The sequence below is a fragment of the Rousettus aegyptiacus genome, unplaced genomic scaffold (assembly GCF_014176215.1).
Source record: "Rousettus aegyptiacus isolate mRouAeg1 unplaced genomic scaffold, mRouAeg1.p scaffold_m13_p_16, whole genome shotgun sequence".
Classification (NCBI taxonomy): Eukaryota; Metazoa; Chordata; class Mammalia; order Chiroptera; family Pteropodidae; genus Rousettus; species Rousettus aegyptiacus.
Genome location: NW_023416291.1, coordinates 41,100,934 through 41,115,860, shown reverse-complemented (window position 1 = coordinate 41,115,860; position 14,927 = coordinate 41,100,934). Strand labels below are relative to the sequence as shown.

At 52.7% G+C, this 14,927-nt stretch overlaps 1 protein-coding gene across 2 annotated transcripts; it reads left to right on the top strand.

Annotated features, from left to right (window-relative positions):
* Positions 1–769: 769 nt before the first annotated feature.
* On the top strand, positions 770–11,617 carry LOC107517247 (plasmalemma vesicle associated protein). Of its 2 annotated transcripts, XM_016157779.2 has the most exons (7): positions 770–1,182; positions 3,688–3,784; positions 3,885–4,597; positions 6,490–6,547; positions 6,682–6,760; positions 7,106–7,148; positions 10,555–11,617. In XM_016157779.2, the coding sequence occupies exons 1-6, from the start codon at positions 814–816 to the stop codon at positions 7,107–7,109; spliced, it is 1,320 nt and encodes a 439-aa protein (XP_016013265.2). In that variant the 5' UTR covers positions 770–813; the 3' UTR covers positions 7,110–7,148; positions 10,555–11,617. The 2 variants fall into 2 exon arrangements, with proteins under 2 accessions (XP_016013265.2, XP_016013264.2); XM_016157778.2 differs by lacking the exon at positions 7,106–7,148 and having other exon boundaries at positions 771–1,182.
* Positions 11,618–14,927: the final 3,310 nt, after the last annotated feature.

The following is a 14,927-nucleotide window of genomic DNA, read 5'->3' as shown; positions in this document are numbered from 1 at the left end:
CTGTGATTGGGCATTATGCATATCCTATTTCAGGGAGGGGGAGGGAGGGAATGAGCCACAGACAGGCAAAGCTACTCCCCCCCCCCGAGCTGACACAGACCAATGCAGCTCTTCCCAGCAACAAGTTCATTGCTGCTTCTCCCAGAGAACTTAAGCACCTATGTGAGCCAGGCATTGGGCAGTATGACAACTTGCGGAGTCCACATCACTATAATCCACAGATCAGCCCTCCATGAGGCTCTGATTGCCAGTTCCTGAGCCCTGGGCTAAGCACTCTGCAAAATATAGCTCATTTAATCGACACTGCCTTGTGAGGTGGGCACACATCTGGAGCCAACCTGCTGGGAAATGAGCCCAGCTCACTGACATAACAGTGTGAGGCCTGGGAGCAGTCCCTTCTCCTCCGTATGCCTCAGTTTCCTCTCCCACACAATGGAGATGATGACATGAGCTAACATGCAGCCAGTACTAAGAACAGCGTCAGGCACAGAGCAAGGGCAAGTGGGGAAACTGAGGCTCAGAGAAGCCAAGATATCTTAGTAACCCGCTCGTGCCCCACCCAGTGTTAATCAGAGAGGCAGCCAGCCTTGGTTCCCTCCCCCTTTCCCTTCACAGCCCGGGTGGGAGTGTTGAGATAACCCACAGCCCCCGTTTCCTCCTGGCCAGGAAGGAGCCAGGCAGAGGAAGTATTAAGAGGAGTAATATAAACACTCCCCCCAAGGGCGGCAGGGTCCAGAAGTGGCACAGCCGCCACCCAGAGCAGGCCGGCCAGCTGAGCAGCGCTGGTGCACCGGGCAGCAGGCGGGGGAAGAAATGGGGCTGGCGATGGAGCACGGGGGCTCCTACTCCAGGGCGGGGAGCAGCCCACGTGGCTGCTGGTATTACCTGCGCTACTTCTTCCTCTTCGTGTCACTCATCCAGTTCCTCATCATCCTGGGCCTTGTCCTGTTCATGGTCTATGGCAATGTGCATGTGAGCACCGAGTCCAACCTGCAGGCCACCGAGCGCCGGGCTGACGGCCTCTACAGCCAGGTCCTGGGGCTCACGGCCAGCCAGGCCAACCTGTCCAAGGAGCTCAACCTCACTGCCCGTGCCAAGGATACCATCATGCAGATGCTGCTGGGCGCCCGCCGTGACCTGGACCGGATCAATGCCAGCTTCCGCCAGTGCCAGGCCGACCGGGTAAGGTCAAGGGCCTGACACTGGCCCTGGGGACCCTGGGAAACTCATATCAACTCTCTGAGCTTCAGTTTTCTGATCCATGAAATGGGATAGTTGCAGACACTACATTTTGCTTGAGGAGCCCATGTGGATCAACAATGCATATTTTGTTAGTGTAAATATGTCGCATGCAACATTTCGGATATACTTAAGTAAAAAAAAAAAAAAAGTATTCGTCATCTATCTGGAATTCAAGTGTAACCGGGCCTATGATTTAATATGCATAAAGCACCCAGAATGTGCCAGCTGCAAATACAATGCAAATAAGAGCTGCCTAAATACTCAGAATTTGGTTCTTACTTAGTAATAAGTATGAATGGCTTATATTTGCCTTATGCTTATATTTCTAAAGGCATCGGCTTTAGAAATATAATCTCATCATTGAGCCCGGGAAGTAGGGAGAAGCTCTAAACTCTTGGGGAAATGGAGGCTTGAGAAGGGGTTGGCGTTCATGAGGGGGCGAAGCAGATGGCCCCAGGGGGAAAGTAACAGCAACACACGTGGGGGGTCTCATGGAGATTGTCACCCCCTAGCACTCCCAGCTGGTGTCAAACTCACTAGGCAATCGCTGTGTTCCCTCACACGCACGCACGTGCTTCCTCTGTGGAGGTCTTGGCGCCAGAGACAATGAAGAGGGGGCCCCCTGGGCCTCAGCTGGGATAGGGAGGGAAGCCAGATGGGGACAACCTTGGTTTTTCCTACAGAAGGGGTCCTGGCTGGCTGCAGTGTGGGGTGGAGGGCAGGGAGAAGGATAAGCCCTTGATGGATTCTCAGACCACCCAGACTTCATCACTGGGCAGAAAGGCCCCCATTAGATCTACCCCAGGAAGGGCCACGTCTCCCCTTCTCAGACCCCAGAGCAGGGCAGGTCCACCTCAGACCCCCAGGGAAGGACTCCTCCCTCATACCCCAAAACAGGGCAGGTCTTCCCTCAGACTCCCAGAATGGGATCTGTTCCCCCTCAGAACCCTAGGGCCTCAGGGCTGTGTACCCCATCAGATCCCCTAAGCCAGGACAGGCTCCCTCTGTCCTCTCACTTCATAGAATTAGCCCATTTGGATCATCCAGGACACACACCACCATCCCGCCCAGGAGCCATTAGGAAGGAATCAGGATCATAAAGTTAGACATTCTCACACATGCCGGAATCCTGACTCCCCATCACAGAAGATTAGAAATCTAAGAATCTGAATCTTTACAACCTTAAAATTTGAAAATCATGCTTTTATTTTTTTTCTCCCTTTGAGTTGACAAATTCCTTTAAACTGGAATCCCTCAGGGTTTTCTGAGAGGACCTTGGATCCCATGCCCCCACTCCAGGAGCAAGGTGCTAATGGCTGGGAAATAGTGCCCAGACCCACCCCAGCCACCCTCATATCTGACGGTAGCAGATGTGAATCTTGGTCTCTCCCTGTTTCTAGCAGTGCTAAGAAACATGATTTTTCTTAAAATTTCTGCAAAAATGCAACTGCATTTCTGGCCCTGGGATCCTGGAAGAGAAAGGAGCATTGAACTCAGTGATTTTTGGGGGGTCTGTCCCACCACCACCTGTGTCGAGGCTCCAGGAACCTGACCTAAGATGTGGCTGGACGTCCTGGGACCCCCTTTTGACACTTGCTTTAACTAGCAGATAACCTCTTTCTTGCTTCATGTTTGGACCCAACTCATTTTGTCTCCACCTGTAGTCTTTCCCCTTCTGTGGCGAAGTTTTTTGAAAGCAGAAGTCACTGGAACTTCCCAAGCTATTTCTATGCTCTCGCTAACTCCAGGGCATTAGCACAGGCCCAGCTTCCTAGGGAGGAAGGACAAGGAGTGGCAGAAAGACAAACCTTCTGCACTCTTTGTATCTTTACTTATATTTCTGCAGGGGCTTCTGTTCCACAGTTTGGAAGGCGCAGCCTTTGTTGAACCGCAAAAACTTAATTCACAAGCCACACAACTGACTCATTTAAAGCATACAGTTCAATGATTTTTAGTACATTCACAGAGTTGTACCGCCATCATCGCAATTAATTTTGGAACACTTTTTATCACCGCAGAAGGAAACCCCATTGCCATTAGCAGTCATTCTCATTGCTCCCTCGCCAGACACTGGCAACCACAAATCTACTTTCTGTCTCATACGGATTTGCTTATTCTAGACAGTTTATCTAAATAAAGTCCTACACTATGTGGCCTTTTGTGACTGACCTCTCTTACTCAGCAGCATATTTTCCAGGTTCATCCACATTGTAGTGTGTATCAGTGACTCCTTCCTTTTTATTGTCAAATTGTATTAATCATAACAACTTTTCAAGATCAGACTAGCTTTCCCTACAAAGAAGCCATGCCTTTGTGGACTGGACTAACCCACGCCATCTGGATGCTGGATCTGGAACCCCAGCCCCAAGGGTCTGGGCAGCCAGGGGTCCAGGGGCTCCACAGGGGCCAGACTCTTGAGTTCTGCTCTGTGTCCCATCTGGGCAGGTGGTCTATGTGAACAACCAGAGGTACATGGCCGCCATCATCCTGAGTGAGAAACAGTGCCAAGAACAACTCAAGGAGACTAACAAGAGCTACGACGGTGAGTGGTCTGGGCACTAGGGAGCCAGGGTGGCAGCCTTTCCGCCCGGTTCCCTGGCAGCGCCATAACTCTCCCTGGTCTTATTGCCCTGTACTTATAGCCTTGCTCCTCGTGCTGAACCAGAAGGCCAAGATGCTAGAGGTGGAGCTGGCCAAGGAAAAGGCAGTGTGCACCAAAGACAAGGAGGGTCTGGCGCTGGGCAAGCGGGTGGTAGAGGAGCAGATGGCCGAGTGCGGCAAGGCCCGGGAGCAGCAGCAGCAGGAGCGACAGCTGGCCGAGGACCGTCTGCAGAAGGTGCAGACCCTCTGCCTCCCACTGGACAAGGCCAAGTTTGAGACAGACCTGCGCAACCTCTGGAGGGACTCCATTATCCCGCGCTCCCTTGATTCTCTGAGCTACAGCCCGTTCCATCCCATTGGCTCAGAGGTGGCCTCCATCCGGAGAACCTGCGACCTCATACCTACCATCATGAACACCAAGGTGGAGGAGCTGACCCAGAGCCTGCGGGCTGGCATCGAGCGTGTGGCCCGCGAGAACTCGGACCTCCAGCGCCAGAAGCTGGAGGCAGAGCAGGCCCTGCGGGCCAGTCAGGAGGCCAAGGAGAAGGTGGAGAAGGAGGCCCAGGCCCGGGAGGCCAAGCTCCAGGCCGAGTGCAGCCGGCAGACCCAGCTAGCGCTGGAGGAGAAGGCAACGCTGCGGAAGGAGCGAGACAGCCTGGCCAAGGAGCTGGAGGAGAAGAAGCGAGAGGCTGAGCATCTCAAGATGCAGCTGGCTGTCAGCAACTCAGCCCTGGACACCTGCATCAAGGCCAAGGTGGGCTGGTGGCCCTGGATTTAGGTGGCAGTGGGGTTGGGTCTAGAGGCCAAATTGGTGGTAATATTGAACTTGGGTTTGAGGCCGATTCGAGGTCAGTTAGGACTTGAGACATTAGGATTGGGGCCAGGTTCGGGATGGGATCAGCACTGAGGAAGAGTGTAGGATTAAGACTGGAGTCGGAGGGAGGGTGGCTGTCAGGTCCAGGGTTGACTGAGGGGCGAATCTAAAATGTCAGTTGCTTTGGGATCAGGCTAGGCTGAAGCGTTGAGGGTGGATTTAGAATTGAGGCTGGGGTCACACATAGGTGGGCTGTGGGTCTAGAGTTGGTTTAAGTATTATGGTTACATATTCATGTAGGATTTTCTTGGCATTAGGATTGGGGTGGTTTGAAGTTGAGAATGACACTGAGAAAGAGTTAAGTGTTGGGGTTTAGGGTAATTGGATGGGCCTCAAAACTGGTTTAGGGTGAGGATCAGGGATTCATTGAGGGTTGGTGTCAGGGTTGGGAGTTGAGTTGAAGAATCAGGGAGCAATGGGTTTACGGTTGGGAGTGACATTAGGCTGAGAGTGAAGGTTAAGACAGGTCTAGAGGAAGGCTTGATATGGGCGTTGATTTTGTGTTTAGTTAAATCGCAGTGAGTTCTTGGTGACTTCCGTGTCTAGAGTTGGTTTGGGTTAATGTTAGGGTTTCATCTCATGAGTCTTAGAACTGGGCTTGAGTTTGGAGTTTAGATTGTAAGAAAAAAGTTAAAAGTTGGGTAAGAGTGGTTGTTGCATCTAGGGTTGGGTAAGAAGTGAATCCAGGATGTCAGTGGCTTTGGGATTGGGTCGAATCGAGGCACTGAAACTGGAGTTGAGGCTCAGGTCGGTGCAGGTGGTTGGTGGTCTAGAGATAATTAGAAGTTTGGGACCAAGAGTGGATTTAGGATTTCATGGGGATTAGGAGGGGCAGGAATTGGCATTGATCATGGGTTAAGAACTGAGGTTGGGTTAGGTTTAGGGTGGCTGGTTAGGGGTTGAGCTGGGCTGGCAATGGGATATATTTGAGGTAAAGGATTAGATGACCCTGGGTTAGGGTGGTGATATATTGGATTAGGGTTAGGTTCAAGGCTGGATCTAGAGTAGAAGCTGTGTTGATGCTGATCTTGAGGGTTTGTTTCAGGTAGAAGCTGGGGTCTAAGTTTGAATTTAGGTTGAACGTGGTCTTGGGAAGGTGTTTGTGGGTGGCCAAGATGGAGCCCAGGGTTGAGGCTAGGGGAGTGGGTTTGGGGGGATGGATTTTTCATAACAGTTGGGTCTAGGGGAGGGGTTGGGGTTAGAATAAGATCTAAAATTATAGTCAGATCAGGTGTGTCATTGGGTTTGGGTTTAGGTTGGGGTTTGATTCCAAGAAGTTCCATTTTCATGTTGGAATCGGATTTTAAGTGATTGAGTTCAGAAGTGGTTTTGGATTTCAGGTTCAGGGGATTGACTAAGGTTTGTTTGAGGCATGGCATTGAGAATCAAGGTCCACTGGTTTACAGAGTGGGCCGACTTCAGTCTGGAGAGAGGCTGGGTTGGGTGGATGAACTCAGCTAGGGTCATAGATTGGGGTCAGATTGGCAATGAGGCTATAACAGAGACTGAGGCAAGTCGACCCCGCACGTCTCTGGGGGACTTCCAAAGGAAGTCCGAACCTGCAGTCTCCAGTTATTTGAGGGCAGGTGGGTACAGGTGATTATATATCCATTACCATGTGTACCTTTCTCCATGAGTTATCTGTCTGCTTCTCCACCCCAGAAGGACCACAGAGCCAGGTCTCCAAAGGCATAAAGGGGCAGGAACCTCCCTGGCACTCTGGGTCAGGGGTCCCAGCTTCTGCCAATCTCTCTCTATCCTTCTTTCCACAGTCGCAGCCGATGCCTGTACCAAGACCTGTAAGCCCTGTCCCCAATCCGCCACCTATTGGTGAGTCAGAGCAGACCCAGGAGGGGGGGGGGGATCCTCCCCACCTTGTATGCCCGGCTGCCAGCCTATCCCTAGCCCAGGGGAAGGGGCTACTAAGGCAATATGTTGAGCCTAACCTCTCCCTCTCTCTGCAGACCAAGCTGGCCTGGAGGAATTCAAGAGGAGGATCCTGGAGTCCCAGAGGCCCCCTTCAGGCAATGTAGCCCTGATCAGGTGAGGCACTGAGGTTGTTTCAGGGCTTCGGTCTCAAGACTAGGGGTGGAGGGAGGCCTGTCTCACACTTACTGCTTCCTTAATTGAGTGCCTGCTGTATACCAGGCCCTTTACCGGGCCCTAGGGACACAGCAGTGACCAAAACACATACAGTCGTATTCATGAAACTCCCTGAATAGTGGGCAAGAGAGACAATGATAGAACCACGATAAGAAGAGTAACCAAGATCCTACAATTATTAGGAGCTAGTGTGAGCCGGGCACAGTGTTAAGCACTCTGCACTATTAACTCATTCAGTCCTTACAACCTATCAGTTGGTGAGCTACTGTTATTCCCACTTTCTAGATGAAAAGAGTGAGGCACAAAGAAGGTGTGCATGAAGCTCCAGGTAACACAGCCCGGGAGGGATGAGCTGGGACATGAACCCAGGCAATCAGGCTCCGAAAAGGCAAGGGAGGGCCTTGGTGAGGAGAGAACCTCCGAGATGGGGGATGGGCAGGAGCCGGCCAGCCCGGGGAGGAGGACAAGGGCAGCAATGCTCCAGGGGCATGAACAGCCAGGGCAAAGGCCCAGGTGGCCTAGACTAGGGCAGGGGAAGGTGGCTGGATGGAGGAAAGGAAGGAGGAGGAACAGTGTCTGAGAGTGACCCTCGGCCTCTCACTCCACCCCTGTCCCTGTGAGCCTCGCTTTTTACTTCTACAAAAATAGGGGCTTCTGAAGTGAAGGGCGTGGGAATGCTTCGCCAGCCGTAAAGTCCTGTCTACCAATGGCTGGAGCAAGGGGCCGGGGGCCTCAGTAAGGAACCTCGGGGTGGCTAGCACATGATCAGGTCATGCCTCAACGCCTGTGACCCCCTCACCACCTCCCGGGGACCGGTCATCCGTCCAACGACACCCTGTGCGTCATGGGGAAGGTGACTCAGGCTACCGCCCCAAGAACACCCTGTGCTCCCTCCTTGGTAGAGGCCACACTCCCTGTTTGGCAACGCACTACTGGCCTAGGACCCGGGGATTGGCAGTCTCATTTGCAGGTTAGGATCTGAGGCCCAGGGAGACAGCTGAGATTTTAAGTCAGATCCCGCTGACCATAAAGCCTGTGGCCTCCTTCAGACCGCCATCCCCTTAGATGCATTTCAGACTCAGAGTGCTGATCACAAGCCTTGGGTCAGACTTCCAGAGGTCTCTCGCCAACTCCTCGAGGTTCTCCACATCCACCTCCATCTCCACTATACCTCGTCTTACATACTCCCTGCACCAGGCGCTCACTCGCTTGCAGAACTGGTCCCCTTGCTCTGGATGTCTGTTCCAGGCAGCCCACAAAGCAGAAAGCAGGAGGGTAGGGAGAAGCCCCTACTCTGAGTAGTTTTCCTCTTTCCATCTTGGCCCGAAGCCATCATGGCAAGGAAGGAGGTTCTATTATTATCCCCATTTCTCAGAGAGGGAACTGAGGCCCCAAGGAAGTGATCGGCCCTGGGTCATGCGTCAGCAAGTCAGGGCCAGAGCCAGACCTGTCTGGGTTCCAGATGAGAACGGGGAAGCTCTTGACATTGTTTACTCCAAAGGACCTCGACCTGCCAAGAAAACAATGTGCACTTAAGCCTGGGCCCCTCCTGCTTCTCTCTGCAGGGTCGCAGGAATGGCCTCTGGCTCGCCAGGCTCCAGCCTTGACTATCCTTCCCCACAGAAAGGGGCCAGGGACAAGCGGGCCAAGACCATCAGCTCAGGGCTCAAGTCCTGGTTCGGCCGGCCACTCAGTGGGCGACTGTGGGCGAATCACTGGCCGTAGAATCACAACACTCAAATTTTAGGTTTTAGATGAACCCAATTAGAGGCTGGGACTGAGGTCCAGCATCAGCTGCTCCGCGGCAGCTGATTTCCTTTCTACACTTATTCCTCTGCACCTGGAGAAAATCCCCGCCGGTGCTAACTCAGCCTAACACCTACCACACGCATGCTGCTCTCTCGCGGTCACAAAGCACAGGCGGACCCAGGGCCCGGTTCACCAGGACTTGAGCACAGGTCTGTCTTCTTAACTGCACATTCTTAAGTCATTTTCTATTGATGGCAAGTGCACCAGCTTTCCTTTACTTGGTAAGATTCGGTGTCCTTTGGAGATCAATTTAATTAATTTTAAAAATCACAATTGAGATAAAGACAAATATTAAGTAAACATTGGCTTAGGGGCTATGTGGCTGGAGGTCGCAAAAGTTGTAATGGTGATGTGGAAGGCTGAAGATGGGCGTTCGGCCCTGACTGAGCCAGGCACACAGCAAGTGTTGCTCAAGTTCATCGCCATCACTATTGTCTATTCATTCTACCCATATTTCTGGATCCGCTGCTAGGTGCCAAGGACCCAGGCAGGAATAAGGCACAGAAACTTCCACTCTTTTGGGGCTCAGTCTCTTGGGGAGACAGATGATAAACCAGATGAATGAGTTATTATAGGGTTCCTGGGCAATGGGCGAGAAGAGATGAGGGAGTTTGAAGAGGTTTGAATTTTCCAGGGCAGGCTTCTCTGAAAAGATGACATTTGGGCAGAGAACTAAAGGAGGTGGGGGAGAAGCCATGGTGGGAAGTGGGTTCATGGGAAGGGTGCCCCAGGCAGCGAGCACGGCCAGTGCACAGGCCCTGGGGCAGGGCCATGACTAGTGAGTGAAGAGGCTGGTATGGCTGGAATGGAGCGATCACAGAGGGAGAGTAGAAGGGAAGGTCACGATGACGGGGACAGATCAGGCAGGGCTTTGTGGCTGCAGTAAGGACTTTGGCAGTCCTGGGCAGGTTGTGAGCCTAGGAAAATAAGATCCAACTCAACTCAGGTGTTCACAGGCACCTTCTCGTCACGGTTGGGGGGGAAGGTGGGAGCCAGGAACCAGTTTGAAGGCAACAGCACTGGCCCAGGCCAGCAATGGGGGCTTAGTAGCCTCCATCTGAAAAATGGTGAGGGGTGAGCCTCCTTTGCAGGCTGGTGGACGGGAGCGGGTGAAGCATGTGTCAGACGGTAGCTGGAGCCAGGGAGGGTGGACCAGAGCCAGACAAGGAACGTGAGGCTCGGGCCCCAGGGAAGAGCCAGGGAAGGAAGGGAGGGGGCCAGCGGAAGCAGGACTTGGCCACGGCCCCCTCCTCCCTGACCAGGAAACAGCCTCTGTGCTCTGCACCAACCCCTGACCCCTCAGGAGAACCGATGCCAGGCCAAGGAGGGGGAAGGGCATTCCTGACAGCAGCAGGATGGCTCCTGCAAAGGCAGGGGGTGGGGGCGGAAGCGAAGTGATGGTTCTTGGAATTTGGGGGGACTGTGGCAGGGTTTGAGTCCCTGAAGAGAAAGCCTGGAGGGGCAGAGTGGGCGGAACCTTCAATGCCAGATCGAGAGGATCTGGCTTTGTCCTGAGGGCGCTGGGGGGCCATGGAAAACTGTGACTAGGGGCAGGCTCATTAGAAAAACCACTCTGGGAATAAATCTGTGGGGAACTGGGGGTGGACAGGGGCTTTGAGGCAAACTCCCAGGATCCCCAAGGCCTTAGGGAGCAAAAGTGAGAGCGAGACAAACTGCAGCAGAGGCCTGGAGCACAAGGGGCGGCTTCTCTGAACTTCAGATTTGTACATGATGAGGAAGCACACACCTCAGTCCCACTGTCCCAAAGTTCAACACGTAGGAGTCTATCAGGGAGGGTGAACCCTGAAGGAGCCCAAGAGTCCTTAGTAGCAACAAGGGGCCGGGGTAGGAGGAGGCAGGCTTGGCAGGGTTTGTCCTTCTGCTTTCTGACTGACTATTGTATTCCTAACTCCTTCTTGCCCTAGTGGCTGAGGAGGCTCCCGGCCTGCAGGACTGAGGGGTGGCCCTGACTCGCCGATCTGCAGACACGGTGCAACAAGACGTCCACAGCACAGAACACGCCAGGGCCACACTCGGGCACCCTTGGCCTGCGCCCCACGCTCGTCACACCACCTAATACTCTCACAGACCCACACCTGCACCACACAGTCCCGCACCCAGATGCTGTGATGACATCCCAGAGACACAGCAATGCTGTCACACACACACGATGACGTCGTGGCTCACACTCGTCTGCCCAACCTTCACCCAATTTTACACCCCTCCATGCACATGGGCCCAGGCCTCCACAGCGCCCCTCACACCCTATGCCCTGCCTGTGCACCCCGCGCCTGTGCTGCCCTCCTCCTCCTAGTCCCTTATCTCTCGATGCTTCCTCACTCCCAGCGCTGCAGGCCTGGCGAAGTGAGAACAGGAAGACATTCACCTTCATCCCTGGGAGAGTTTCCAGGACCCCCTCTCGCACCAGGGAGCATCTAGTCAAAGGGTGAATGTAGCCCACTGGCCAGCCTCATGGCCAGCGAGAGCACTGACCCTTCATTCCCTCTCCCCCAATATGCGGCCCTGCCTGTGGTCCCTATGTTAGTGGCACTAAATAAATACTATTGATCCCTTCAAAAACGTCAGAGTTGTAATTTCTGCTTTGAAAAGGCACCTCTTGGCCTTCAGTGAGAAAAGATTAGAAAGAAGACCAAAGCTGCAGAACTCAACACCCTTCCCGCAACATCCTTGGGTCAGAAGATCCTTCAATCCAGAATAAACTGTGGGGGACACCAGCTTCCCCCAAGGTCTAGGCATCTCCATGTGGCAAGAGACGATATTGTGGTCTATTTCTTGTTTCTTTAAAACAACAGATATTTACAAAGCAGTTTCTTAAAAAGCAGATTACCCATTTGTAGCTTTCATTTTTCTAGATTTGCAAAGATTCCCCCAGGTCTTGACAACAATTGTTGAGGTTACCAAAGCCTGTCATGAATTGCAGGAACTCCTCCTCGCCAAAATTATTCCAGGAACAATATAATAAAAGTCTCAGGCCGTTTGTTTTGTTTTGTTTTGTTGTTTGTGGTGCGATGGGATGTCAGAAAGGGCACCAGCATCTAGTTTGGGAGTGCTTCAACTCCCCGATCGCTAGCTTGGCAGGTACATTAGAGCAGTGGTCCCCAACCTTTTTAGCACCAGGGACTGGTGCTCCTAAGAGAATCTAATGCCCGATGATCTGAGGTGGAGCTGAGGCGGTGATGCTAGCGCTGGGGAGCAGCTGCAAATATAGATGACGCTTTGCTGGCTCACCTGCCGCTCACCTCCTGCCATGTGGCCCAGTTTCTAACAGACCACAGACCAGTACTGGTCTGCAGCCCAGGGGTTAGGGGCCCCTGGATTAGAGGAACACAGAAAAATTACATTGTAGTCAGCAGACTATGGGGAAAAAAAAGTTAAAAAGCCTTAATTCCTACTGCTGGTAAAGATGTAGAGAAAAGGGCATTTTCCTACAGAACTGGTAGAAATGAAAATCTTGTCATGGCTCTTCTGGAAATTAGTTTGGCACTATTTAATAAAATAAAGATGTACTGATCCTTTGATTCAGCCACCCTATTCCTGGGACTTTATCCTGGAAAAGTAAAAACTCCAGGGAAAAAAAAGCAAATGGTTACCGAAGGAAAAACAATCTGAAAGTCGTGATCTAGAATCTCAGCTTGCCCCCACACCCTGGCCCTTGATTCCCTCCCTGCCCATCCCCTGGGACCCTGGATGGGGAGGGGGATGAGTCACGAGGACAGGGCTGGCAACACACGCTTAGGGCAGGCAAGTCTGGAGGGACAAAGGAGCGATACTTCCTGGATACGGAAACGCGGGTGAGAGACAGCTGCTGCAGGAAACACTCGGCTGGGGCCCCGCCAAGCCAGGGCAGGGGGGTCAGCCAGGCCAAGCTGCCCAGACGGCCCAGTCTGGAGGCCCCAAGGAAGTGGGGACGTCCCTGACCCTGAGCCTACTGCCTGGGCAGCCTGAAGTCCTAGAGACGACGCTGACGCCAGCCAGTCCCAGCAACCACAGGACGTGAGTTTAGATTTTGTAGCCAGACATCCCTGGGTTTGAATCTTGGCTCAGTCCATCTCAGCCTCCATTTTCTCATCTGAGAATTGGGTGCGATAATAATCGTTCTAAATTCTCTGGACACGTGGGCACAGGTCTGTAACTTATAGTTGGCCTCTTCCATCCGGAACATCCCAGGGTGTCATTCCTCCAGCCAGCCCCGCAAAAGGGCCCTGGCTCAGTCCTCCAACACCTAGATCTCAGCCTCCGCCTCCGGTATGGCCTCCATGCTGGTCCAAAGGCATCTTTCCATCATGGGATCTGATCACATCCCTCTCCTTCTCACATACCCTCTGCGACTCTGCATTACCCCGGGCACAAAGTCCACTTCCTCAGCTCTCCACTTCCATTTACAGTGCAGCCCTGGCCTCCATCCGTCCTGAATGTTTAGTTCTCTGACTAAAAACTCACTGACTCTTTTGGTTTTAATTTGTACTAGCCCTCAGACTAAATGCCTTTTTCTTGTCTGATAAATTCTTCTTTCTCCAAGGTCCAGCCCTACAGATTCCTCCTCCAGGCAGCCCTCCTGGATGCCTCAGGTATAGCTCTTGCTCCTCCTGGGGGCCTCCCCAGCCCATCCCTCATTCTTTCAGCCCTGATCCTATAGTTCTGACTTACCCAGGCTTGGCGGCTTCCCACAGGGGGTAGGCGTAGAAGGAATGACTGAGTATCAGTTGGGAGCAATTGGCAGACCCCCTCCAGCTGCCGGGTAAGGCTCTGACTCTTTGGGGATTTCCTGTGACCTCTATAAATAACCCCCACAGCTACTTCCCACAAACCACCTCACTCTTCTTGGAAAAAAGGGACTGTAGCCAAGGACCTCAGTCCAGCTAAGTGCCAGGGCATCCTGCCCCAATAGTGCCAGGCCCCAGGGCATCCTGCACCAATAGCGTCTCCCTCCCTACACGGACCCTATTCACCCCTTCTGGGAGCCCTCTGGACCCTCCTCACACTGTGACAGCTGGATGGATACCCAACCCCAGTAGATTCACATTATCGCTTTTCTGCTCTGGGTATCAGTTTGCTTTTCTGCAAAATGGGCATCATAGTAATATCCACAGACTTGGCTCATGAGAAACCCTTTCCCTCCAAGAGACCCCCATTCAGGGGCAACCCCAGTTGTTGAATAAGCGAAGAATTCAGCAAATAGTAACATATTGCAATGAAGTCCGTGAAGACTTGGGGTTGGGGTTCCCCTTTAGTTGGGTGGTAAGCACCTACTGAAGACCCCTTTGTGGGGCCTGGACACCTCCCAGCTTCTGCTCATGTGTCCCCTGGAGCCTGAGCTTATATCTTCAACCATGGGAGGTGGAAACAGTTTTCTGATTCTGGAAAAGATCCTGACTCTATTTGAGACTCGATTTCAGCCTCTGGGAAGGGAAGTTGACCATTCACACCCTGCCAGGTGGGTGTGGAAGCCTGGCTCCCTGGGACCCTAGATCTCTGGGACCCTAGGCGGCGGGAGCTCTGATGGAGGACAGACAGGCACCTCCCTTGTTAGAGCGAAGCGCCCTCTGCTGGTTTGTCACCACTATAGCAGGCCCCCCCATAAGTCTCAAAATTAAAGGCCAGACTATCAGGCCCTTCCTCTCCTCCAACTCACCTCCCTCCTGTCTTCTCCTCACTCACTCTGCTCCAGACACACTGGCCACCTCACTGTTCCTTGAACATACCGTGATGTTCACGCTCGGGATCTTTGCACATGCTGTGCCTGCTGCCTGGGACACTCACAAGCCTCCTCCACCTGGTTTCCTTCTTCTTACCATGCAGATGTCAGCACAAATGCCACCACTGCAGGGCAGCTAGCCCACAGTCCCTGACCAGGTCAGGTCCCCTAATTGTCAGTTTGCACAGCAGCCATCAAACCTCAATGGAAGTAGCTGTGTCTCTAACAAAGGCAGGGGTGATGCCTGCTCATTCTCATCCACGTTCTCAGCACCCTACACTTGGCCTGTTGCACAGAAGGCCTACAGTGAACTCAAATTAGAGTTGAACAGACCTATGTGCAAATCCCAAAGCTTGGGATCTCCAACAACCTACTACTACTCTGAGCCTGTTTCCTCATCTATAGAACTGTAACAAAATGCACACCACATTGTGCTATTATGAAAACCCACCAAAATGACATGTGCAATTCTAGCCTATACAGGCTGCTTGATAAATATTCACTGAGTAAATGAATGAATCAATGAAAACTAAGCTTGGAGAGGGAGTAGAGCCTCAGGATTTTACAAGTCACTTTTAAGGT

Excerpts from the sequence above, each read along its gene's own strand:
- LOC107517247 (XM_016157778.2), top strand. The coding sequence starts at position 814 with ATGGGGCTGGCGATGGAGCACGGGGGCTCCTACTCCAGGGCGGGGAGC. Across the intron at positions 3,785-3,884 it reads GACTAACAAGAGCTACGACG|CCTTGCTCCTCGTGCTGAAC; the intron begins GTGAGTGGTCTG and ends CTGTACTTATAG. Across the intron at positions 6,548-6,681 it reads CCCCAATCCGCCACCTATTG|ACCAAGCTGGCCTGGAGGAA; the intron begins GTGAGTCAGAGC and ends CTCTCTCTGCAG.